Genomic DNA, 27,524 nt, shown 5'->3' on the forward strand with positions numbered 1-27,524 from the left:
AAACTAAGAAATATCAAAGATGCTGAACCTCAAAAAGAAGTGTGTGCCATTACGAAAGCAATTACTACAACTATTTGATGGAGTGAAATACTGTAACGCTTTGATGCATGATTTTTATAGAGTTCCTGGTAATGTGTTGATTTTCAGCAGTGGATCTTTCCCGAAATTCTCTTGGTATCTTGAGGATTTTTGGTCTCTCCTTTCCTTCCTCATCCTCTCGCTTCCTGGCTTTTATTTATTCCTTACTCGCTCCCTCCTCTACTTTTACTTTAATAACTCCTCTCCTGAATGCAGCTCTGGCTTAATCGTCTTCCTATTGTCTCCTGCAGCTCAGAGAGAAACATCAGAGGACTGTCGGAGCTGTTTGGAGTGTTCCCGGGACAACGGCTGCGTGCGTTGCCCAGAGCGACTCTTCCTGTTCCTGCAGAGGGAGGGGATATCTCACCATGGAACTTGTCTCCACGCCTGCCCTGCAGGACACTACGGACAGAGAGGAAAGGATGTCAACCGCTGCATGAGTGCGTTTTGTTTTTTTACTTTCCCCTGCAGAGATCTCTGACTGTGATCTCTGACTAAATATTTGCTGATAGTCTTACTCACATTAGCACGTATGACTTAACTGTCTTGAGGTCTGAAATAATGAAAAACAACCGACAGTACTCATACACAGAGTCTGCAGTCCCAGACCACTTCTTCTTTCTCTTTCTTTTCAAGATGCACCTTGCTTAATTCTTTCCAGAAACATGCTGTCCTAATAAATGAAAAGAAAACTTTACCCAACAGCACATAGTTTCTGTCTCATTTACTGGGAAAATCAAAGATTCCACAATAGTTCACTTTATTTCTTTTCCAAACATATTTACTATCACTGACTCCCCTTAACCTTAGCACAAAATGCAATATTAAAATCCTTTCTGATTTGCCCTTACCTCGGAGAAACAGTGAAAGAGCACACAATCTTCCCTGACTGCTCTGTGAACCGTGACTTCTAATATTAATATATAAAGATTCTAGATACAACAAATCAGTTGCTTGGCATCTCAAAATGTCATCAGCACAAAGTTTGTTTTTGTTGGATGCACGTATTGCACAATCTGTATCTGTCAAGCACACAAAAGAACACGTTCTGTCTGCTTAAGGCAAACAAGACTAAAGCAAAATACAAATCACCTCTCTGAAAGTGAATTGGTTTTAACTGTTCCTGCGTTTCCTGACATAACAGCAGGTTTCAGTAGGAAACATATGATATTCAGGAAGCAAAGATGCTACTCTCTTTTTTCACCTTTAGTTTTCAGCAGCTTTGCTCTCACTGGACAAATTCAGCTTTTTAATTATTGTGTTCACCCTCTCAGCTAAAATGAAAATATGTGTGACCAGGTGAAAAATTGACTTTTTCATGTAACAATGAATACCCAAGTACTCTACGTTGTGTGTGATAATCTGTTTCCTCTCAGAGTGCCGTTCTTCAGACTGTGAGCAATGTTTCAGCCGAGACTTCTGCACCAAGTGTAAGCCTGGCTTCCAGCTTTACAAAGGCAAGTGTCTGACCCACTGCCCAGAGGGAACTCGTGCCCACCAGACAGACTGCCTTGGTAAGTTACACTTTTGATATCATTTGTAACTTAATAAGTCAAATCCTTTGTCCCTCTGTTTGTGATCCTGAGAAAAATGTATTTTGACATGATTATTATTACAGATAATGGCCTCTAGAAAACGGAATAAGCATTAATATAGTATAATAATATATAGTAATATAGCACTAATAAATGAATGAATGTTGAGAGTGAATGGTTGTCTTTCTCTACATCAACTCTAAAATAGATTGGTGACCCATTCACCCTTCGGTCAGTCTCTCTCCTCACTGCACCCTGACTAAAATCCTATTAGCACTGTTATTGACATTAGGTAGGTAAAAAGCTATTGCTTCATGTAAAAAAATAAATTGTAGTAACAGCTTTGATCTCACCAATTTAGAGTGAGTTCCTTCACTCTCCAAGAGCTGTCTCCAGTGTACAAAGCTAGTTTAAAGGGTTGATTTGAAGGATTGCTTCCCTAGGACACAAGCCATTGTTTGCAGTCCCATTCACTATAATATCTGTCTTTCCACATTTGTATTAGGACTTCTTCTGCTTCTAGGCAGGCATTTCATCTTCCTCTCACACCGGATTCAGGGCAGAATGCATCCATACATTGACTAGCTACTACTAGCTCCACTGCTTCTTGGACTGTGTGGTACAGACTATCCAAATGACTGTGTTTCATCTGTTGTTAGTAAAATTCTTGTATTTTATTACGTTTACTAAGTGCTAGTTAGCAGGTATGTGTTTCTATTTCTATTTCTAACAAACATGAACACTGATTTACTATTGTCTACAAGGCTGCTTTTGAAATTACAAAAAAAGAAATTGCAAATGAATTTCACTTTTGCTACAACACTTTTTGACGGAAAACCTCTTAAGCAGTACAACTAAAATAAACATATTGTTTCCTATCTTATTTCTTGTTCTAACTTACTGTATGAAGTGTATTAACTAAAGCTTTCCTGACTCCAGCTATAACAAATGAGGGTCTGCTGTGCAATGGACACATTAGTGAAACTAATCTGAAAGGTTTAATCAACAGCAGGCCTGTTCTTCCAAGCTCATCTCCTTTTATCTACTTCTCTGGCTCTGTGGCCACATCTCTACTGTGTTTCATGTGTGATTGAGTGAGTATTTGATTATCTGTGGTTTGCGGGAGTTTTATCTCACTGAAATTTGCCTAATAATTTTGCTAAACTGAATTTGACCTGTACCTTTTGTTTCACATGCAAAGGATGTGGCATTAACAGAATTTCAAACTGTTTATCACATTAAATGAAGATGACAGCATGACTGCTACATTTAAAGGGGGGAAAATCTACCTTCCTCTGGAACATGTCTTACACTCCTCTACTCCCTTTCTTTCTCATCCCAGTGAAATTCTTTTTGATGGAGTCAAACCAGAATGCAACACACGATTCATATTAAAGGTCTTCAAAGAGGTTTTAGAATTTATCTTCATATCTCATTGTGTATCATCTCTGCCTTCTGACTAAGTGAGATGTATTGTAGAGCTCACTCATCATTTGACACTGGTCGATATTCCTCTGCCTTCTACAGACACCATCTGCAGCTACTGTTGCTTCTTGGCATCAAGTCCACATCTGTTTTTCATATCAGTGTTAGGGTTTCATGTCTGACTGTTAGTACACACCTCAAGCAACTGCCGAAAACAGTCTCTGGAAATCTCTTTATTTCAAATCTGACAGTGATAATGATAATGATTTCCAATTGTTGCTCCGTTTTGGCAAAGGTTACCGATTTTCCTTTGTGGTCTGTCTGGAAATTTTTGCAGCAGCTGATTTTGAGGGTGACATCACTCACCATTCAGCCAGTTACTGCAAGTGTAATGACCACTGTAGTAACTCTTCATCTAGCATTTATCTACCTTTGATTATAGCAACGTGTTTGTAAGGGTCTGAAATAAAATGTTAGTCTTAATATAAACTGCTCAAAAAAATTAAAGGAACACATTTTGATCAGAGTATAGCATCAAGTCAGTTAAACTTCTGCAATATTGATCAGGTCAGTTTAGTAGCACTTCATCTGTTTTTTCACTAGTTTTGCATTTGGCTAGGTCAGTATCACTATTGGTAGCATAAAGTGATACCTGGGCCCCATCCATCCATCCATCTTCTTCCACGTTATCCGGGGCCGGGTCGCAGGGGCAGCAGCCTAAGCAGAGAAGCCCAGACCTCCCTCTCCCCAGCCACCACCTCTAGCTTATCCGGGGGAACACCAAGGCATTCCCAGGCCAGCCGAGAGATATAATCTCTCCAGTCTGTCCTGGGTCTGCCCCGGGGCCTCCTCCCGGTGGGACATGCCCAGAACACCTCACCCAGGAGGCATCCTTGTCAGATGCCCAAACTACCTCAACTGGCTCCTTTCGATGTGGAGGAGCAGCGGCTCTACTCTGAGCCCCTCCCGGATGGCTGAACTTCTCACCCTATCTCTAAGGGAGAGACCAGTCACCCTTCAGAGGAAGCTCATTTCCGCTGCTTGTATCCACGATCTCATTCTTTCGGTCACTACCCACAGCTCGTGGCCATAGGTGAGGGTAGGGACGTAGATCGACCTGTAAATTGAGAGCCTGGAAGCCAACGTACAGCTAATCATTGGTAATTTAGCTCCTCCAGGAAGGTACTTCAGTAAGTACCATTGCAAGAAGGTTTGCTTTATCATCCAGCAAAGCCTGAAGAGCAAAGAGGAGATTCCAGGAGACAGGCAGTTACTCTAGGAGAGCTGGACAGGGCCGTAGAAGATGCTTAACCCATCAGAAGGACCGGTATTTGCTCCTTTGTTCAAGTAAGAACAGGATAATTAGTGTCAAAGCTACAAAATGTCCTCGACAGGGCACTAGTGTGAATGTCTATGACCAAAAAATTTGAAACAGACAGTTGCCAGACAGTTACTGTGGAACCCAAATGGCAATTGCTATAGAATACAAGAATAGGCAGGTCCACCACTGGTGCACTGTGCTTTTCACATATGAGAGCAGGTTCACTCTCAACACATGTGACAAACACAAAAGCGCTATAGAAGCCATAACATTGTTACACTTTTGTAACAACATTCAGCATGACTGGTTTGATTGTGGGTCAGAGATCGGCTGAGGAAGAATATCTACGAAGAGACACACAGACCTCTACAGTTTAGGCTGCTGTTAGATATTGGGATGAAATCATTGTCAGACCCTTTACTGGTGCCATTATTTTTACTGTATTGGTACTAACAATTACAGTCTGTTTTGTGTTAAAACACTCTTTTTGATGAGGTTTTTCTATTTCTTCCATTAGAAAACTGTGTCCTAGCTCCAGTGGGAGAGTGGAGCGAGTGGAGCGTCTGTCTCCGGGATGGCGTCACCTGTGGTTTCAGGTGGGGTAAGCAGACAAGGACTTGGGTGGGTGGCCAGACCGGGAAAACGCCTGACGATAAAGCAGCACCAATCTGCCCACCTCACAGCGAGACACAGAGGTGCAGGATGAAAAAAAAGTGTACCACAGGTGAGAAAGGATACGAACCAGTAAGAAGGATGGCAATTACAGGTGCGAACAGTAGGTGCACTCTGGGCTGAAAGATTTAGCGGTTAATGGGTTTAAGAAACAACAACAGATTCTATCATCTGCTTCTAATAAGTCGGATGCCACTGATCATTTAGCTGCTTTATTTATTATGTTGGGCTGCCAACATGTGGAATTCCCTGTGGTGTTTGGTATTGTGTTCTGTTCTGTGTTGTTGACACACTTGTGCACTTTATAATGCCAAGTGGGGGAGAATGAACCCTATAAAATATTCCAACATGTTCTACTTCTAATTAACACTTGTAGGCAGACGTTACTAGTTTTCTAGTCCCTGCAGCATAATCTAGGAGTGTAGAATGAAACGGACAGCTATGGGGCATATGTTGTGGGGATGAATGGAAGCAAAAGTTAATTTAAAGATTCAGAGTTTTTTTATTTGCATTGCTTAGAAGAGTCTAAGTGGATACAATAAAGCATTAATTTGTACAGGGCAGTCTTTGATTAATGCTGAAGTCAGTGTCGTGGTCAGGGTTTTGCAGGTTATTGCAGTGGTTCTTTAACCGCGAGTTGGGCCCAAATAGCAAGTTTTCAGAGGCTCTCCAGAAAAGTTGTGCACCACTAGGGAATTAATAGTGAACCTTGGCTAAATATATGTGATTTACATTAATGGTAAAATCAAATTTAATCAGAGTATGTCTGTCGGACATATTAGATTGTGACATAAAATTTTTAAAAAAAAACTAAGTCATTGTCTGAAAAATTTACACACACATTACTGAGAGTTGAAAAACTGTCTAAAGTCTTTCATCTTTAATAAAATGATCAGCGTTCTGCTCTACCAAGTGTAACAATTGAGTTTAACATCCAGGCATCCATGAAAACTGAATTTATGACATTTAACGGAGTTAGAAGTTAGCAGGGAGTTAGCTCGCTAGCTTCTATCTAAATACAATATAGCATGTCCTGACTGCAGGGTTTTGGAAACAAATTAAAACGTACAGCTCTGTTATCACTTCCAGCATAAATGAAGACAGAAAACTAAACAGCAGTGACGTTTGTAGGGTTACTGAAGTTGGGCTAGCTGCTATATAATGATGTGCTACGTGACCGCTAGCGACACAGCTATGTTAGCATAATATAAACAAGCTAACTTTTTTCCCACTCCATAAAAGTTAACGTGAGTGTTCTCGGTGGTCAGGAACAAATGTAATCGCATGGCAGGATGCTGTAAAAGGACCAAACTTCAGCCAGGAGAACAACTGAGATAATCCATCCACAATACGAGGTTAGTCATTCATATACTGCTGCATGGGCTGGGCTGTAGTTACATCCTAAGGTTTTAAAAACTGAGCTTAAATAAATGATTAGCGGTAATAAAAGCCGAGGGAGGTCAACAGTGATCACTGACTGTTTTAGGAGCTTTTTGAGATCAAATAGAAGAAAATACATAACATTAAACATGTTAACAACACAAAAGCCATATTAAACGCAGACTACTTTAGGCCCGGAAGTAGGATTCGTCGCGTCATCACTGAACAACCGGATAGCTTGTACGACCTGTGGCAGCAATAACTTGAAGAAAATTCAAGTACTGTATTTGCTTACTGTATGACTTACTCACATCATTCTGGTCTACCCTTGTTTACAAAGCTGCAGGCACTGGTTCATGCACAACTCTCTTAAGGTCCCAGTGCAGCATTTCGATTGAGTTGAGGTCTTGGCTGGGTCATCACGACATGCAAATTCTTTCTTTTGAGGTGGGATTTTTGCTGTTTCTCTGAGCACTACAGTGTCATTGGAGTTAATTTTCTGGAACATCCACTCCTGGGAAGATTGGCGCCTGTCCTGAATGTTTTCCACTTCATCAGTGCAGAATAATATCCTTCAGATTGTTTTGAAATGGACTTATAACCCTTCCTGCATTCATAAGCTAGCAACAGTTGCTTCTCTAAGATAACTGTTGGTGTCAAATGGCAAAAAATAATTTTTTTAAAGAGGTGGCCACGGTTCAGTTAATCAAGGATCAGTTAATCAACTGCATTTGACTAGCAAAACCTGGCCCCTCCTTAACCTCTTAATTTCTATGGAAGCTGTAAAAAAGTTTTTTTGCACACACTGCTTCTCCAATTAATTGGCTTAGTTTCTGTTAAATAAATATGTCATTTTTTTATTTATCTTAGGTTGTATTTACATTTGCAAACCTACTAAGGACCAGATTATTTTGTTATGTTCTGATACGTAAAACCTTAATTTTTAAATCGGGTGTACTTTTTTTTTACAAATATTTATTTATATTATAATTACCTGTAGCTAGTTTTGGGGTTTCATGGCATTTCTGTTTAATGACTCCTGTCCTTTATTGCTTCTGTGCTGGGGACTTCATAGTCAAATTACAGGATAAGCTAAAACTCAAGAACAAGCAGCCCACTGCCCCCCGTTAACCATAAAACACAAAAGCATTCCTTCACAATGATTTTTCCTTAGAAGATCACCGATAATCCTTTTTTAATCTAATGTGTTTATCAGCATGACACCACAATTTGTCTCTAATGTGCACCCAATCTTACGAATGACAAAATATTGGTTTTCTGATTAAACATCGTCGTGGTTAGCTTTTTAAGAATATGATTAATGTTTAAGTGTCTGTAGGAAATGGAAAACAAATAGCGAACATCATGAAAAATCAGATAATTTTGTGCCTAAGTTTCTGGACTTGCTCTGTTGCTTCTGATAGCTTCTAGTCAGTGACTAGAAGGGTTTGTTGCATTAATAGAAACCTATGTCAGTTTGGAGAATTGTTTTTCTTTTTTTGGGCTGGACAATCTTGAAGACAGATGAGATGAGTTTCATTCTATACGAAATACCCTGAAACATGCATCTATGGCCTGTTATTGAGGATTTCCCTTTAACATAACATAGATAAAAGTGAGAACCTCTAGTATGTCCAGCTTGCTTTGCTCCCTGTGGCTAAAAATGTGCTTGTGTTTCTTTATCTTGGCCCCACCGCAGCAAGCTTACATCTTAAAACATCACACATCCTCAGCTACATCAGAGGTTTGTGCATTCAGGCTGCTTTCACCCAGTGAAATTGAACCTCTTGAATTTGGTGTGGAGATAGACCGATGATCACGCCCAGGGCTTAAAGCTCATCATGTGTTTTTGTTTATGAGAGTCCAAGGGAACCTGAAAATAGACTCCACTGCAAAGCATAAAAAAATAAATAAAGATTTTGGAGCTCCCGCGTTGTGGAAATGCTGTCACTACTCGTTAAAACTGCATTTAGTCCCTTGTTCTTGGGCCTTGATCAGAACTATTGTACTGGAGTCGGTCCCTGGCTCTTCTATTAATGGTTCATATCCAAAACATTATGAACCAAACTTGGCAACAGTTTCTGCCATCAAGTAAAAAAAGTTGTTGTGACTTTTTTTCTTGCCGCGTAATTTCTCCTTCGTGTACAATCAACACTTGAAGCTGTGAAAAAGTTCAATAAAGACAGCAAATCAAAAACAATGCACATGCATAGGGCTTAACTTTTCTAAGCCAACACTAATTTCTGTTTAGAGCTGCAAATCTTAGTGTGTCTGTGCACAATGCTGTGTATTTTCCATTTCTTCCACAATGGAAGGCATGTCATTTGAAGTAATTATCATTATCATTGTCAGATCGTATGTCTGGTGGCATTAGCAGAGGAAGAAATCTGATCCAGAAGAGTCTGGAGCAGGGATCAAGCTCCTGGACCTAATAGCACACATCTGGGATAAAAGAGTGCTGTGGCATCTCCCTAGCATTCCTCCGGTGTCCCAGATTAGACAGCTCTAGTCTTTTAATGCCCAGTTTCATGTTGTCTTATTGTTTTCAGATGATGGGGAAGGACGTGGGTCTCGTCTCCCAACCCTGCTCTCCCCTCTGTTTTCACCAAAGGCAGCAAACTGTCATGGGAGAACGAAGATATGTTTCTCCTTTTCCTGGCAATTTAGAAACATCTGACATAGGCAGTTAGGATGTTACGTTGTCAGAAAATGTGTTGGCTAGACTATTCTGTCGCTTTTCATTCTTTTTCTTATTAACTTATCAGCATTAACTGTGGTGCCCAAGGTCTGAGACAGAACATGTTCAAACACAGAGTGACTGACACTGCCATGGCAAAGAAAAAAGCTTAAACAAAATAAAAGAACTATAGATATAACTTTGGCAGATCTCCCCCATCAGGGTGCATCCTTGTGAAGCACGGCTTCCAGTGCTGCTGTTATTTGACTTTTGCCTGAAAGCCCCTTAAGATCAGATATATTTGTGCTTTTGTGATTCCACGTTTAATGTATGCAAAGAGCAAATGTAAACTTGTATGACAAATGAATGCATCTTTAATGTTGAGGGTTTTTTTTTTACTTACTTAATGTAATAAGCTCACCATTAAAAATAGAAAGCAGTCATCCTTTCTTGCTTGGAATTTCTGTGGTTAATGTGAGGCTGTCAACTAAACTAATGCTCTAATATTCTCAGTCTTGTATTTATTGTGAGTGCTTTCAGTTGTGAGAACATTAACTAAATATGTAGTTATATTATTTTTTACAATCATTACATATTTGGACAATGACCCTTTTCTTGTAATTTTCTCTCTTTATACCATTACAGTGTTTTTGAAACAGTCCAGATGTGACTGAAGGCACTTTCAGTTTCAAATCAGACTTAACAAAGTATTGCAGTAACTGTGTTAATTACAGTTACTGTAATTACAGCTATTTTTATTTTTTTATTATTATTATTATTTATATAAGAATTGCACCGATTTGTAAAGACAGTTCCTCATTTCCTTATGTCTGTCAGTGTTAAGACTGCCAGTGGATTCAGTGTCCATTGTTCATGTGACTGCTGGATTTTGAAGTGTACAGGGCTATACTCTCTGCTCAGATTCATTCAAACAGAACTGCAAAAGTGATCTGACCGTGCTTTACAGTGCAAATGGATAATGACCCAAAGCATATTCCAAAAGCAACCAAAGAGTTTCTCTAGCTAAGGAGTCAAAGGAGCTTGCAAAGAAAAGCGTCTGGACTTCTTTAAGTTGCTTGAAGACGTTTCACCTCTCATCCAAGAAGCTTTTTCAGTTCTAAGGTCAAATGGCAGAGAGTCCCAGATTTAAACCCAGTGGGAGTTTCCCCCCAAAGAGGGACAAAAGGACCCCCTGATGATCCTCTAATCACATGAGCCAAGGTGTGAAAACGGGTGTGGGTCCCAATCAGCCAGGGTTTCGGGTGAGCTCATTGTGAAACCTGGCCCCACCCTATCATGCGAATTCCTGAGATCAGATGGCCCAGGATGTGAGTGGGCGTTAAGGCGTTTGGGAAGGGATCTCAAAACTGGATTATAGATGGCAGAGAGTTGGTGTCGTAAACCACCGCCTCTGTTCAAAGATGGTCGCTCACAGTGGACATAGATGGCTTCTTTCACTCCTCTTTCAAATCATCTGTCCTCTCTGTCCAAAATGTGAACATTGGCATCCTCGAAAGAGTGACCTTTAACCTTAAGATGCAGATGGACTGCTGAGTCTTGTCCTGTGGAGGTGGCTCTTCTGTGTTGTGCCATGCGCTTATGAAGTGGCTGTTTGGTCTCTCCGATGTAGAGGTCTGGGCATTTCTCGCTGCACTGTACAGTATACACTACATTATTAAGTCTGTGTTTTGGCGTTTTGTCTTTCGGGTGAACCAGTTTTTGTCTGAGTGTGTTGCTGAAGTAAACTGGGATGTTGTGCTTAGAGAAAACTCTCCTGAATTTTTCTGATACACCGGCCACATAGGGGATGACAATGTTGTTGCATCTGTCTTTCTTATCCTCCCTCGCTGGTGTCTGATCTTCTTTTCTGTTACCCCAAGTTTTTGTTCCAGAGGGAGGTGGGAGTCAAACAGGAGGTACTGGTCCGTGTGTGTGGGCTTCCGGTAAACTTCAATGTTGAGGTTGCCGTTCTCTTCAATGTGCACAGCGCAGTCCAGGAAAGGCAAACAGTTGTCCTTTGTGTCTTCCCTGGTGAACTTGATGTTTTTATCCACAGCGTTAATGTGCGCAACGAAGGATTACACTTCTTGTGTCTTGATTTTGACTCAGGTGTTGTCTACATATCTGTACCAGTGGCTGGGTACTCTTCCTTTGAAAGAGCCAAGAGCCTTCCTTTCCACTTCCTCCATGTAAAGGTTGGCTACAATAGGTGACACGGGGGAGCCCATGGCACAGCCATGTTTTTGTCTGTAGAAGCCTTCGTTGTATTTGAAATATGTAATGGTGAGGCAGAGGTCTAACAGTGTGCAAATCTGATCGGGTATGAAGTTGGTCCTGTCCTCCAAGGAGCTGTCTTCTTGTAGTCGTTTTCTGACAGTCTCCACTGCCTCCGTGGTGGGTATGCAAGTGAAGAGAGAGACTACATCAAAGGACACCATGGTTTCATCTGGATCCAGGGTAAGTTTCTGGACCTTGTCGGTGAAGTCGGTGGAGTTCTTGATGTGGTGTGGGGTGTTCCCCACGAGAGGTCCAAGGACGGTAGCAAGGTGTTTTGCAATGTTGTAAGTGGCTGAGTTTATGCTACTGACTATGGGTCTGAGTGGGACCCCTTCCTTGTGGATTTTAGGAAGTCCATAAATGCAGGGTATGGCATCCCCTGGATAAAGGCAGTGATATGTGAGGCGGTCAATGATTTTGTCCTTTTCAAAGTCTTGAAGGCAAGCTATAACTTTATTTTTTTTCTCCAAGCACGACATCCCAGTTTACTTCAGACCCAACAACACACTCAGACAAAAACTGGTTCACCCGAAAGACAAAACTCCAAAACACAGACTTAACAATGGATCATCGGGGCGTCCTTTTGTCCCACTTTGGGGGGAAACTCCCACTGGGTTTAAATCTGGGACTCTCCGCCATTTGACCTTAGAACTGAAGAAGCTTCTCGGATGAGAGGTGAAACGTCTTCAAGCAACTTAAAGAAGTCCAGATGCTTTTCTTTGCAAGCTCCTTTGACTACGATGACCTGGATGACTGAGAACCTTCACAGAATCTAGGTAAGGAAATGGATTATTCTTGCATGGTCAAAAGCTGTGGTTCTATAGAGCATGCTTTCAGAATTCTTGTGGAATTGCAGAAGGCAGTTACACTAAAGGCCTGTGGAGCATATGAAGGACATGTACATAGTGATGTGCATAGGTTTTAGATGCCAGGCAGTCAGTAACTGCAAGAGATTCCAACCAAGTTTTTATCCAAATCAAGTATTAAAAACAGACCTTATATTATTATGTTAGTTTTTCCACTTACTTTTGAGCCCGTGAAACATCTTGATTGTCTGATTTCAAATCAGCTGTGGTAGTGTACAGAGGCAAAATTACAAAAAAGTGTTTTATTGTCCAAATATTCATGAACTTAAATGTATGTGACAAAAATGAGGCTAGATGATCCAAGTACTACATAGAGAAAATCATGTCAGTACTTCACAAACACCCAAGGCACTAAAAGTACACCTTGAGTTTTTACTTATCACTTAATTGTACACATTCCCCAGTCAAAGTGTGGATTATGTGTGGGTGCTTCAATTAACCAGGATTTAACCACCATTTAAGAAACCAAAAATAGTCGAGGTATTTTTGTGCATTTTTGCATCAACTTGTAAACTAAGCGACCGAAAATCAGCTGGTTGTAACCCTAACCTGCATGAGTGAGGGGGAAAAATCTAATCACAAGCTGAGTGATCTGTATTTCATCTGCATGTGGATAACTCAAACAATCTTTCCATAAGTTGGGTCTGCATGTATGTATTTGTGAAAGGGCTTTGTGGCTACAGACACATGCTTGCCATTAGCATGAAAACATTAAATTGTATTTATGGTGGTGATAATCTCCCCAAGTCAGACTGATTTACTCAGCTTGCATTTAAAAAAGGGAAAGCAGCAGCATAGCCCCTATTTAGGCCTTAATGTATTTCCTCTGCTGTAAAATTGAAAGTGGCTGCATAGCTAGTGTTTTATGATGCAGTGCAACGCAAATGTAAAGTGGAAGGAAACTTCTATGGTTGAAGTCCAGCAGCATGCATCTGTCTTGCATCTGTATTACAACAGACAAAAACAACTGTGGTTGAACTTCCCTGTCAAAGGTCCATTTCTCATTATTTTTCCATCAGTGCCGCAGTACTTTACATAATTATAAAACCAAAGTGGAAATGAATGGATAAAAGTCATAATGCAAAACTGTAGTCCCACATGGCTTTTTGATTGGTCATTACTTTTTCCTTCTAAATTGTAAAAAATAAAGCAAACCTTGATTCACTCAAGGGATTCCTTTTAGTAAGAGAATACAACTGCAGCTGTACTTCAGTTTTTAATGTACTTAAAGCAACACAAATCAAGTACAGGCTTGGTACAGTCCCACAGACCACTCGTGGCTCTGCACGCTACAGCTACCTAGCCAACGACAAGTTCAAAACACAATGCAAAACACATTAAAACACAATATAATAAGATAATTCAGAGAACAGGGCTGGGATTAACTGGGATAAGCAAGTGTGTGTACTTTATCCGTATCCTACGGTACTAACAGTAAGAAACAGATTTGTGCTGACTTGATTTGTGAACACATGAGCAAGGACACTGGTGGGTTTTTTGGAGGACCACTGCCAGTTCTGGTTTTAGCTATAGATGATGATAATGTCACCAAAATTTGATGGATCACCAATGCATTTAACACAGACATTTCTCCAGAAGACTGCCAAAGTCCAAAAATCTGTTTCTGCAGTCCCTGCGGATCCCTGTGGCTTTCCGTCTCTGTAGCTAATTTACTCTTTCACGACAACTGCACAGGAGTGACTTTTCATATTAGCCACTTATTAAAAACTTATTAAGGCTTAGCTTCATGAGTTTTAGAGGTTTGACCCCCACATTCCTTATTCACTGCACATTTTGCTCCTGCAACCACAGAAATATGTAACATTTTACTGCACTGGAGTTCATCCTACCGTTTGCTGACCCCATCTATAACTCGTTTGCTCGCTTTCGGAATGAAACATTTTTTTCTACTCCATGATGTTGACAAGAGACATGTTCTGGACTGGGCCCACTGTCAATTAATAGAGACCATGTGTGACATTTATAAAGGGACTTTTGAGGCGACACGGGGATATTATCCAGATCATTTTATATCAGGATGTGAGCTCATTTACTGGTCTGGCACAACAAGAGAATTTGGCTAATTGTGATGCAAGTAAGATGTCAAAAAGACCACAAACGTCCTGTCAGCCGCTGTCAAATGAAAAACAAAATCATTATATGGCTAATCGTTAGTTTCAGTTTGGTATTATTACACCTCTCAGATTAGATAATTATATTTGTTAAAATGGAAAGTATGGCTTGTTTATGCGATGTTCTTTTAGCAGCCTCATCGTGAAATTTCACACATGCCGATCATGTTTCTTACTTTACACATGTTTTGAAGTAATGTGTGATTTTACCTTCAACCAAACACACTTGAGAATATACTTCTGTAGGCTTTTATAAGTATTCAATTGTCAGACTTTCAGTTTGTTTTTTCTCTCATTTTTTGAGGATAAAAGGAAAATTCTAGCTGTGATGCGTTGGATTGTATACCATCCTCACTCAGAGGGAGTTATTTTAGATTTCAATTTCAAACGCTGCTACTTTGGTCTGTACAGTACAGAACTCAGTGTGCCCTCTCATCCCATAACATATGGATCTGGGTAAAGTTGCAGTGTAACCCAACACAGACAGTGAGCTAACGTGCTTTTTTCCAAGTACCACATGTATTAAGTTACTGCACATTGAACAGTGCAGAGGTAGCCTCGGGGCAGCTAAACCCTGGACAACAGGTACTTTTTAAGGAGTAAGTTTGCTCCACAGTGTCTCATTCTCTCACTTTCATTTCTTAGATGTCTTTAACCCCCGAACTCTTCCACGGCATGCATTTTTAATTTCTCTTTGATATATGGGCTGATTGGGGCCTGATAAATGTAAAAACAAAGAATTAGCAGATTTTTATTTTTTTTTTAACCTAATTTTAGTTTCTAAGAAAAATGAGAGCCACATATGAGGATATTCATTTAAAATTTCGATAGAACAGTAGCAGTATAATGTCCTCGTAAGTGGATATCAGGCCCTTGTAGAGCAAAATTGAGTATTTTGGTCTAAGTAACCCAAAATATGATGTCCACATATGTGGATGCCAGGTCCTAGGAGGTTAAAGCATTTTTAAAGGCAGAAAGTGAAGAAAGCAAGTAATGAAACTTTCACGCATTCTTTCAGACTGCCCTTCAGTCTGTGGGCAGAGATGAAAAAAGTGTGTTCTTAGGTGGTTTCCAAACATTTTCATGAGGTTTTGTGTTAGTGTGACTGATTCAATTTGGCAGGATTCAACCAATTTCAATGTACTTTTCTAACATCTTTATAAGATTATTGAGATTTGGACATCTAGTGAGCTGCACAGGTGGTCCTTGTATACAGTGAATGTATCAAAGATGCCCCAATGTTCCGCTTCAGTACTAATTTTGCAACTAGCAGGCATCTTTTGTCCTTAAGGATCTACAGCAGTTTCCTGCACGACATCCTCCGCGATGTGCCTGAAAGTTAAAGCTACCTACACACGCAATTGTTCTCACTGTACCTGATGTTCAACTTTTACTCAAGCTTTTTTTTTAGCTTTCGGTGTACTTTTGACAGTAGCTGTATTTCCCTATTTTTGCTATAGGGTAGGGGATTTGTATGTGGAAGCTGTGGATTAGGCGACAGAGTGGTTTTTTTTTTACTTTTCAGTATAGCTGTTTAAGATATGGTTTAAGAATCAGAATCAGAATCAGAAAGGGGTTTATTGCCAAATGTTGAGCAGGTTTACAACATTAGGAAATTGCTGCGGTGCTTCAGTGCAAACATAGTGTCATAAATAGCACTTAAATAGACATGAAAAAATAAAAGTAGGGATAAGAATTAAAAGTGCTACGTAGAAAGATATGTGCATGAGATATACATGAGATATATACATGAGAATAAGAATTAAGAGTGCTACGTTGAAAGATATATACATGAGTGCAGATGGTGATCAGTGCCAAACATGGAATGATGCAGTGAACACAGAGTAGGGTCATGTGTTAGTGGCGGGGACAGTCATATGGTTATTGTTCATGAGTCCAACAGCAGAGGGGAAGAAACTGTTCTTATGGCGAGAGGTTCTGGTGCGAATGGACCGGAGCCTCCTGCCTGAGGGGAGCAGGTCAAACAGACTGTGTCCAGGGTGAGAAGGGTCAGCTGAGATCCGAGCTGCACGCCGCAATGTCCTGGAGGTGTACAGGTCCTGCAAAGATGGGAGTCTGCAGCCAATCACCTTCTCAGCAGAGCGCACAACACGCTGCAGTCTCTGTTTGTCCCTGATAGTGGCTCCAGCGTACCACACGGTGATGGAGGAGGTGAGGATGGACTCGATGATTGCAGTGTAGAATTGCATCATCGTCCGTGTTGGCAGGTTGAATTTCTTCAGCTGCCTCAGGAAGTACATCCTCTGCTGGGCTTTCTTAATGACGGAGGTGATGGTGGGCTCCCACTTCAGGTCCTGGGTGATGGTGGTACCCAGGAAGCGGAATGAGTCTACAGAGGTGATGGGGGTGTCAGTCAGGATGATGGGGGGGAGTGGGGCTGTGTGCTTCCTGAAGTCCACAATAATCTCCACTGTCTTCTGGGCATTCAGCACCAGGTTGTTGTGGCTGCACCAGGACACCAGACGTTCAACCTCCCTCCTGTAGGCAGACTCATCCCCGTCCGAGATGAGTCCGATAACGGTGGTGTCATCTGCAAACTTGATTAGCTTGACAGACTGGTGGGTGGAGGTGCAGCAGTTGGTGTACAGGGAGAAGAGCAGAGGAGAAAGAACACAGCCCTGAGGGGAGCCGGTGCTGATGGTCCGGGAGTCCGAGACATTCTTTCCCAGCCTCACATGCTGCTTCCTGTCCGTCAGGAAGTCAGTGATCCACCGGCAGATGGGATCAGGCACATTCATCTGGGAAAGCTTGCCTCGGAGATGGTCTGGAAGGATGGTGTTGAAGGCAGAGCTGAAGTCCACAAACAGGATCCTGGCGTAGGTTCCTGGGGAGTCCAGATGCTGCAGGATGAAGTGTAGGGCCATGTTGATGGCGTCGTCTACAGACCTGTTGGCTCTGTATGCAAACTGCAGGGGGTCCAGGAGGTGGGAGAGAACCAGGCGCTCAAAAGACTTCATGACCACAGATGTCAGAGCCACGGGTCTGTAGTCATTTAGTCCAGTGATCCTAGGTTTCTTGGGGACAGGGATTATGGTGGAGGACTTGAAGCAGGCAGGCACATGACATGCCTGCAGTGAGGAGTTGAAAATGCCAGAAAACACTGGGGCCAGCTCGTTTGCACAGTGTCTGAGGGTGGCAGGAGACACGCCGTCTGGGCCGGGAGCTTTCCGAGCATTCAGACTCCTAAACTGCTTCCTCACATCTGCTTCATGAATATGAAGAGTTGTGGTGGGAGGAGGTGGTGTGAAATCCTCTTTTGTGTGGGGTGAGGAGGGGGGTGTTGTAGGTGAACAGTTTGAAGGTGGTGATGGCTCTATGGAGGGGGGAGAGGTGGGGGAATTAGTGTCCAAAGTGCCTCTATTGTTGGGGCCGTTGGAGGTGTGAAGGCTGCCTGATGGCTCGTCAAAACGGCAGTAGAAGTCGTTAAGGGTGTTGGCTAAGAGCAAGTCATCAGTGGAGTGGGGGGTTTTAGGCTTGTAGTTTGTGATATTCCTAAAACCTTTCCACACAGAGGCCGAGTCATTCTCTGAGATCTGCTGCTGCATCTTCTCAGAGTGCTGATGTTTAGCAATGTCCACTTCTTTAGTGAACCTGTACTTGGCCTCTCTGTAGCAGTCCCTGTCTCCGCTTCTGAACGCCTTTCTCTTTTCCAGCCACAGCTTTTTGAGTTTAGGAGTAAACCAGGGTTTGTCATTGTTATAACTCACCCTGGTGCGTGATGGCACAATGCTGTCCTCACAGAAGTGGATATAGGAGGTGACAGTGTCCGTAAACTCGTCCAAGCTGTTAGAAGCAGCCTTCAATGTGTCCCAGTCTGTGGTCTCCAAACACGTGCGAAGCTCCTCCACAGCCTCGTTGCTCCACAGTTTTTTGGTCCTCACGACAGGTTTGGAGAGCTTCAGCCTCTGTCTGTACGCGGGGATTAGGTGGATCATGACGTGGTCAGAAAGTCCGAGTGAAGCGCGGGGTCATGGACCCCGAGATTGGTTCTGTGATTCATGATGGATGGATGGATGTTCCTACTTGCACCACCCATTACCGTCTCATTTTGAGTTTATTCCTTTGTTTGCCGTGACTGCATTTGATTGGACCATGTTGATGTTCCACATACCACTTGTAGACTGAACTAACATTGGATAGTTATCCAACCCTCCATCTGGTGAGGAATTTAAAACTAAAGCATTCCTTTTCACAATCATACAAAGTCATGCAGTAATACTGTCACCACTGGAATCTTCCTAACAGAATGGACACTCACCAGTCTCAGTGAAGCTCCAGTCAAAAATGTTCCTCATAGATATTTTCGACCATAATTCAAGCATGGAAACGTCTATTTTTTAAGTAACTTGTGTCATTGCTCAGCTGTACCACTTGTACGTGTTAGTTGGTTTCACTATTCTGAGGATGTGTGCACACCCAAAAGGGCTGCATGCTGATTTGTCATCCATTATGCTGATGTATGTGCTTCTTTTTTCTTTCACAACATGTGGCTCTGATTATAACCGAGTTGTGCAAGGAGTCAGTATAGGCTCAAGAGCATAAAACCATAAAATTTGATCTTTTTTATCCTTGTTTAGTAAATGAGAGCCATTTGAGATATGGCCACATCTCACTGGGATATTATCTGGATTTAAATGGCCACTACACATTTTCTCTTACAGACCCGAAGTAAACAAAGTCATTGTGCCTCACTCACACATGAGTGTTCATACCAAAATGGGAGAATAGATTGTCATCACTTCACAAAACTAAAATTCTAAAATGAACTGACATGTTGTTCTTGTGTTCCACATTGATGGTAAACATCTTGTGAATAACATCGCTTCGTTTTAGTGGTTTGGCTAAAAAAGAATCTGAGCTCGGCGCTGCCACTTTCATCAAAATTAGGTTGTTTGATTAATGACCCAGGGCCCAACACGGGAAGTTTAGACCAACTACAGTCATTTCAAGGCTACACATTCCAATAAATAAATGACAAAACATTTTTTATCTAACCTTTTAAAAATCTGTAATTACAAAAAAAGAAGAAGAAGAATTAAGTATACTTTATTTTACACTAATGCAGGAAAACAATATCCATCAGTCTGTGTTCTGATGATATCATCACTAATAAATCCAATCTGGTATTTTTCATAGAAAAGTCTGTCAATTTGGGAAAACAATCAAGAAACTGTGCCCAAAAACTGTAGTGTAAAAATTCCCACATGAAGCGGAGACATTCAGAAGTTTTGGCTTGGTGTGTTCAGGTCAACAGTTTACTGGCGACACATGTAAGAGTTTGATGTCTGTTTTCATTGTTTAACATAAAAGTGGAGAAATTCTCCAAAAGAGTTTGTGATGTGGTCGCATTTTTTAATGTCATGGTTTTAGTGCAAAGATGGAATTCAGTAGAATAATCACCAGGGCAACATTTGTATTTCTGTGTCTGCACACTAACTGTGAATGTGAACGTTTATGTTTGCGTGTGTGTTTGTAGTCTTCCTGTGGTCAGATTGTTATGGGATGAGCAGGGGAGTTTTCCAGCACTATGCTTGATTCAGTTAAGATGGCTGGGAGATATTCCACTCTCATGACATACCAGCTTCCAACACATGTGGTTCGCTGTCTCCATTTTTTCTGTTGTGCGTGTGTGTGCGTGTGTGTGTGTGTGTGTGTGTGTGTGTGTGTGTGTGTGTGTGTGTGTGTGTGTGTGTGTGTGTGTGAGAGAGAGAGTGTGTGAGAGAGAGAGAGAGAGAAAAGAAACACCTAGAGCAGGAGAAAAAGGGTGAACGCTGTTGCATATAAAGATTTTTTTTTTACTTGCAGGCAGAAACAGGTCTTCTCCAACTCACATATGTGGTCAAGGTGTGTGTGGCTGAGGGTTCTGCGCTTACAGGAATCGGGTTATGATGCACACATCACAGGTTGCAGCTGATTCTGTACTTTACATTGCAACAAACAAGATAGCTTAAAACTAAGCAACCACTAAAATAATAGATCAAAAGTTCTGAGATACTCACACAGAAAGCACTTTGACTCAGCTCTGCGTGCTAAAAGCCCGGGGGGAGAGAAAACGAAGTGCAATTTTTGTTTGTAATATTGGAAGAATAAATAATCCACAGTAATTACAGTCAAAGGTAAACACTTCACAGCAACAGAGATGATGTCCAAGCTCTGCAGAAGCAGAGGAATAGTAATGGAGTTGTGCATTATCTGGGTACTTTCATACATAGTCTGGATAAATGTGGCGAGTAGTGATTTTTCTCGCAGAGCTACAACCAAAAGGTCTTTCTTTAAGTGTGGAAGCACAGTGAGAAGATAAGAAGTGGGGTCCAGGAAAATGATAGTTATGATAGATAGTCCTGTTGTGTAATCATCTATGGCTATAAGTTTACTCAGTGTAGAGTTGATGCACACCCTTATCCATAACATAAAACTATCCCAGATCCAAAAAGTAAATATGTTTTTCAGACTTTACTATAGTGCTCATAGTTTGAGTTATTTTCTTCCATGAATTACATCGTTTCCTTGTTACCCAGAAACGGATGTAGAGGCAGACTCAAAATCGCATCAGTGAGCTAACAATGTATAGTAAACATGAACAAATTGCTGTTGTACTGATAACAACGCCACACGGTTCAGCTAGTAGCACAAGGATTTCATCATTTGTGCCACCACGCTGAAAGCACTCTGCAGTTCGTTCATTCGTGACCTTGCAGCTGTAGCACTGGTAGCTGACGCCTTCCACCATCTGAAGCAACGACATGATGTAACCTCACAGCAGTTCCTGATAGGCAGAGTGGAACGTGAAATTTGAAGTTATTATATCTTGACGTATTAACTTGAAATTTCGAGTTATGGGTGGAAAAAAATAAAAACGTTTCAGCAGCAGAAACAAGCTCGCATGCAAACTATTCCAAGTCAGCTGATTCAGTCAATGTAGCCGTTAACCTCCTATCTTACCAAGATTTATAGAATCTGTAGTTATTAAAAGAAAAGTAAGTCTGGATTGTGAACTTACACCATTATCACTCACACAAATTCAAATGTAACGCGTGCATGTTCATATGCACGTTTTAATAGTCACCACAGGGTTTCAGTTTTAAGAATTAGTGTGTATAATGTAGACACACAGATAGTACAGAGGCATTTTGGGACAACCTGCCCTTATTCTCAATCATCAACACAGCTTCCAAAATAAAACACTTTGTGACAGCACTAATGAAGGACAGATTAAAAAAATGAAGAGATGTCAGGGGGGGGAAAGGAGAGAAGAAGTGCATGGAGAGGGGAAAGAGGAATTGAGTTTTAAGAAGAATATAAGGAGAAGAGACAGTGTGGATTTAAAAAGTCCAATCTGTGAGGATACGCTCTTATTACTAATGAGGGGCAGATGACAGCAGTGGGGGGTGAAAGTATTGAACACAGTATTAAACGTTCTTTTCATCACTTTAGCTGTTGACGTGACAGAAATATAACTAAATATCAGTAAAAACAAAGTGTGAGCGTCAATATGTAACTAACCTACGAAGATGAATTGGTTTCACTGCCACTGCCTCAAAAACACCACACACACAGCTGACTTAGAGACCGCCAGTCTGAGATATCTGGATTGGTTTGTGGGAAGAAAGTAGAAACTCCAGGATTGCCCCAAAAATGCAAGGGATGTTCTGCTGAACAAGGCAGTTACAACACCACCGTGCCGCTGTGGAGCTGCGCAAAGGCAACCAGCAGTTTGAATTGATGGATGTGATTTTGTGTGCATGACACAGTGAAAGCACCATCTGTATTTTCTTCATCTGTGCAATGTGCGCGGCGCACGTCCAAATGTTTTGGATGGAATGAGATGGAGCGAAAACAAAAGGAACGACGGCCAAAAGAAAAGAAAGGAATTGTAATTCTATTTGAATTGTTTGTGTTTTTTCTGAGCATCAGTTTTCGAGTTCACTTTAGCCTTTTTCAACCCAGCGTGAAACCCAACTTACCAATGAAGTAATAAGAAGAGAAAAGAAAAACCTTTCAAATTTAAAAACAAGTCCTTACCAAGCCTTACGAAATACATTTATTAACCCACCAAAATACTTTTCTTTTGCATTAATTCTACTAAAAATCAATTCTTAATAATTGGAAATTCTACCAGCTATTTGACATGCCAGATTTATTAAGGAGCAAACAGCATTGCGTCAAAAACAGTTGCTTAGAAGTGAGTGACAAACAGCCCGTTTGTTTCACTGACTTTTAAGGAATACTTTTATTATAACATAAAATTATAAACAGGTTTGTATGTTATATGGCCGACACTCAGTTTTCATGTCACTGCTTAATTTTAGTTTTGCATCCTTGTAATGGCGTCTTTTCGTGGTCGGTCTGTCTTTATAAATGTTGAGCTCAAGAGGTTAAATAAAGTGAATGAATTAAAAATGTCTCTTTGATTCAGGGTTTATACTGAGTAGTGCAGAATAATTACATTGCACATAAAAAAAGAACGTTTTAACACTGTTATATGCAGTCCCATAGAAATCCAACTGAAGCCTTAATGCTTTTATTGCTTCTATTGTAGTCTTAGTTTCCTGTTCTTAGCTTGTGGCAGCCTGTATGTTCCTCCGTTTCAAGGCTCCACATGTTGTGTGTTCAGACACATTCTTCTACATAACTTGGTTTCAATAAGCGGTTTTTTGAGTTACTGTTGCCTTCTTATCAGCTTGAAGCAGTCTGGCCATTCTCCTCAACGAGGCAGACTGGATATCCTTTCAGATCGTTCTCTGTAAAGATGTTTGTGCGGGAAAATCCCAGCAGGTCAGCAACCCATCCGTCACCAAAAACAAGCCATGTTCTAAGTCACTTAAATCTATTTTCTTCCTCATTCTGATGATCAGTTCGAGCAGGTCTTCTTGACCATGTGGCTCATTAGAGATTGGCTAGTGAGCACATATTAATAGATATGAAATGGATTACTTGTTAAGTTAGAGATATATTTTTTATTTTTGGCAGGTGGGGCAGAAAGATTCTTTATAAACGCTGGTGTGACCACGAGAGTATGTTTCTTGGGGTTTGCTTCCTTTCTTCTTTTACTGCCTCTCTGCGTGCAGTTGTTTTTACTCTGATGTCCAACCAAACTCTAAATCAACATCAGTGCTATATTTTACAGAAAATGATTCCACCTTTAAGCTTATGCCAGAGATACTGAAGCTCCCCTCTCCTTTCCTGAACATTAAAACCACATTTTCTATCTAAGCTAAACTTTACCTTAACAGCATGAGACAGCTATATGAGATCTATGGTTAAGTTTTAAACTAATATGTCATGATGTATTTTGAAATACCAAAACATTTGTTCATTGTGTTCAGACCCACTGAAGTTTCATTTAAAGTCCTCGGGTCTTTAAAATAAATGACATTACATATGATGCATGTGTGTCCACAGCAGATAATGCATCAGATCAGTGCTGAAGAGCATTAAAAGCTTTCTCCTGTCTCTGTAAACATACGGCCCATTATCAAAGCAGCTAAACATCACTGAGAACATTTTACTGAAACCTGCCTGATGTGGACCGTCAGCCAACAGAACCTCAGAGCATCAGGTCACAGAATACAGTAATTGTCCAAGACCAGAACATTTTACACACACATTAAGTAAATTATTAACAAAGCTGGAAGGGTTAGCCAGTGGAGACCAACTGGGAAGATGAATCAAGCTGTTTAGGTTTAAGACAGCCTGATGGGTTTCTAAGGTAGAAGACAAACTACTGTCTGATGAGTCACACTGCAACATAAAAGTGTTCTTTTTTACTGTAGTGATTTCCAAACCGATTGTGTTTAAGGACACCTCAAAAAGCCTTTTTTTAATTTTCACTTTAAACCAAACACAATGGATGGAAAGATGGAAAACAGTTCTGAAACATTTAGGAGTGCAAAAAGTTATTAGATGTAAAAGCTTTTAGGTTCTGCTCTTTTTCCAATCACCAAGCTCAGATTTCTTCAAGTTTTATTTCTTCTATTGCAGTATTATTTAGACACTTTTCACTAAAACAATGCTGACGTTTAGTAAGTGTCTTATAATGGAATTATTAACCTTTCGATTCAGGAGTTGCAAAAACTGTTATTGGTTACTTTAGTGTGTTTTAAGATAAAAACATGATGACAACATTTTCATCTAAATAAGGCATCAAAATTAGCTTGATATAGATTTAAAAGTATTCTCTTCACCTTCAACACAGACTATGACTGAATAACTGGATTTATTTATAAATGTCTAAATTATGATGAACAGGAGAAAAAAAATCCTTCCATTTACTTTAGCTGTCTAGTGTGTTATTCACTAAATATACTCATAAATATGTATATACACATGCATATATGTTATTAAATAAAGTTTTTCTTTTAATTATGATAAAAAAATATGCATGTAGACAACTAATCTGAAATGCAGATGTGCCATGTGTGATATTTAATGTTTCATGTTGACTTGTTTTATATTTTTTATCTGTCAGAAAGAAGACAGAATAAAAAAGGAGGACTTGGAAAGAAGAAGGAACGAAAACGGCTACGACTGCACACCAGCGACAGCGTTGGCAACTCAAGAAACAGAACAACCACAGGGGAGCAAAGACATCATGGAGATCCCTGAGGGGGAGACAGACACGATGTAACATGGAACATATATGAAAATATGTCATAAATCCGTATCGTTTCCAAGCGGTCAGAAGCATAAATCGAGACTGAACTAAAAGTTCCTAAGAGGTCGTGCTTTTCACTAGTGTATTAAAACTGTCTAAAGTAGCAGCTTGGTGCGAGGAAAACTCTCCCTTCACCAGGTAAAGCAACCATTAACCTGCCTCCTTGGACTGAAATCCTCCCAAAAAAAAAAAAAAATTGCTAATTTCAAGCTTCCCATGCAGGAGCAACATATGAACCATCTCTCAATCAGATTTTCAAATAATTATCTTTTAGTGATTTTATAGCCACAGATTGTTTCACAGCTACATTTTCTCTGGTCATTTCATCAGTTTAGCAGAAATTTCAAGTTACAGTTATATAATTAATATTGAGTGCAGATTTAATTTTAGAGGTTGAAGTAAAATACCATAGGAATTACAGATGACCTATTTTATGTAGGTTTAAGTTTCATGTACAGTTTTGACTTTTCTTCAGTATTTATTAATAAATTAAGGGGCTTAAAAATAAATCACACCCTACCCCAAACAACCCCCCAACCCCCCCAACATAACTCAGAAGCTTAAAGTCCTGGTCGTGCATAGAAAGGAGCAGTGGCTGGTGAGCAAAGGATTATTAAATAGTAAAGACAAACAGCATCCAGCTAAGTAAAGAACAGGAGGTGGGCATATCATCATCCAAGCACAAAGAGAAGATTACATGAGAGAAATAACCAGAAACTACCCATCAGCCCCAAGAAGAGACAGACGACAAAAGCCAGAGCAGCTCTAGTACAGACAGACCGGACAGAAACTTGGATCAAATTGGACTGCAAAAATATTCAGTTCAATTTTATTTATATGAAATTTGTGAAGAAAAGAGCACGTCAAAAGCTTGGAATGGCTCATAAGTGTACCTGCAATATAATGTGCAAAAGGTGTGCTTTTGCTTCCCGTGGTCATCAGTATTTACTGAACTCTGATGTGTGTAGAGCAGTACTTTCTACTCATATTTAGCCAAATGCAGCAGAAGCAACCCAGACGTTTCTGAAGCTCACAAAGTAAAAACTGAAGACAGATGTTATAAAAGCAAAAAGCATGACATAAATATCAGGCTTTTTAAAAAAGTGATGGGCATTATTTCCAGAGTTTAGGCTATCATTGCCTACAAATTATTTACTTTACTTGCATTTGAGCTCCTGAAGACTGTGTATAAAGTGTCTGTTATTCATTATCATGATAAAACTAATATAACTGTAACTTGAATCAGTTTAAGAAAATAGCTACGATAACCACAACAAAGCTGTCAGTATCCAACAGAAAATAATGTTAGCAAGAGCACAAATTGTTCTTTGCTTCTTTTTCTTCTGCAGTTTCTAAAGTTGCTATTCCAGTGAACCTAAAAATGATAAGACTTGCTTTATTTATCTCAGCAGTTGGGAAATTACTGTCACAGCAGCCTGAACATGAAAACCAAACTATCTCTATAAAATTAAAAAAGCTTTAGAAGTCCCACATATTCAAGCTTGTTACTACAGAGTTTAACCTCACACTATGAATTTTATTTAGTTATATGCCAGCTTCTTTCTTTTATTTTCCCCTGGCTTGTCTGATATGCACAAGTATACCTTGGTATGCATAGTTGGTGTAGCAAGATTGAATATGTGGGTATTTCTTCTGTTTTTTTTTTCTTTTTTCTCCAGAGCTGATAAATGGCTTTGTCTTTTAACAGCTTGCTTGCATGTATTTATCAATATTTCAAGGACAAAGTGTTTTGTTTTTTTTTTATCCACAGCACGAGTGTACATTTCAATAAATGTTTATTTTGATGCGGCATCCATTGTGCAGTTTTAAATTGAGTTGATCTGTTTGAGTGAGATCTTTTGTCCACTCAAAGTATCTAATAGAAATCTTCATGTTATATTGTTCACCTTTAACAGACTGAAGTCTCTTTGTCTACAGGAACAGTTCTCCGGGCTTCTTGAAGGACATTCAGAGCTCTTCTCTGGATGTTGGCCACCTTTTTCCTTCCATTCTCTGTTGAGATGATCAAAAAGTGCTTAAATAATGTTAAGGTCCAGGCTTTGGGGAGGCCAAACCATGACTGATAGTGTTCCATTATCTGTTCTGCTGTGTGATTGAGACTGAAATATGAAACTGTTGCCTTCCAGATGGTACTGCATGTTGGATCAGACAGTACTTTTCTGTGACAATAACTCTATCAATCTTGACAAGATCCCAAACACTCCTGGCTGCCATGCAACCCAAACCATGACAAAGCCTCCACCGTGTTTTAAAGATGGCACTCACTTTTATAACTCTCTCCTGATGTCCTTCATAAAAGTTGAACTAAAAGTTTCCAATTTGGACTCCTCACTCCATAAGACCTGCTGCCACTGATTTTCAGTCCAGTTCTAGTGTAACCTCAGCCTTTTCTTCCTGCTTTTTCCTTAAGTGTTGCTTCTCAGCAGCCAATTTTCCACTTAGACCATGAAGGGCCAGATAAATCT

General features: G+C 40.4%; 1 protein-coding gene across 1 annotated transcript in view; it reads left to right on the plus strand.

Moving 5' to 3' along the window:
* rspo4 (R-spondin 4) overlaps positions 1-26,918 on the plus strand; it is a 38,169-nt gene extending 11,251 nt beyond the window's left edge. Inside the window, exons 2-5 of the mRNA XM_004547353.3 lie at positions 330-518; positions 1,455-1,592; positions 4,877-5,083; positions 24,853-26,918. Coding sequence (XP_004547410.2) covers positions 330-518; positions 1,455-1,592; positions 4,877-5,083; positions 24,853-24,989 — 671 coding nt within the window. The 3' untranslated portion in view covers positions 24,990-26,918. The remainder of the gene's footprint in view (positions 1-329; positions 519-1,454; positions 1,593-4,876; positions 5,084-24,852) is intronic.
* The last annotated feature ends 606 nt before the right edge of the window (positions 26,919-27,524 follow it).

This window comes from Maylandia zebra, linkage group LG5 (genome assembly GCF_041146795.1).
Source record: "Maylandia zebra isolate NMK-2024a linkage group LG5, Mzebra_GT3a, whole genome shotgun sequence".
In the NCBI taxonomy this organism is placed as follows: Eukaryota; Metazoa; Chordata; class Actinopteri; order Cichliformes; family Cichlidae; genus Maylandia; species Maylandia zebra.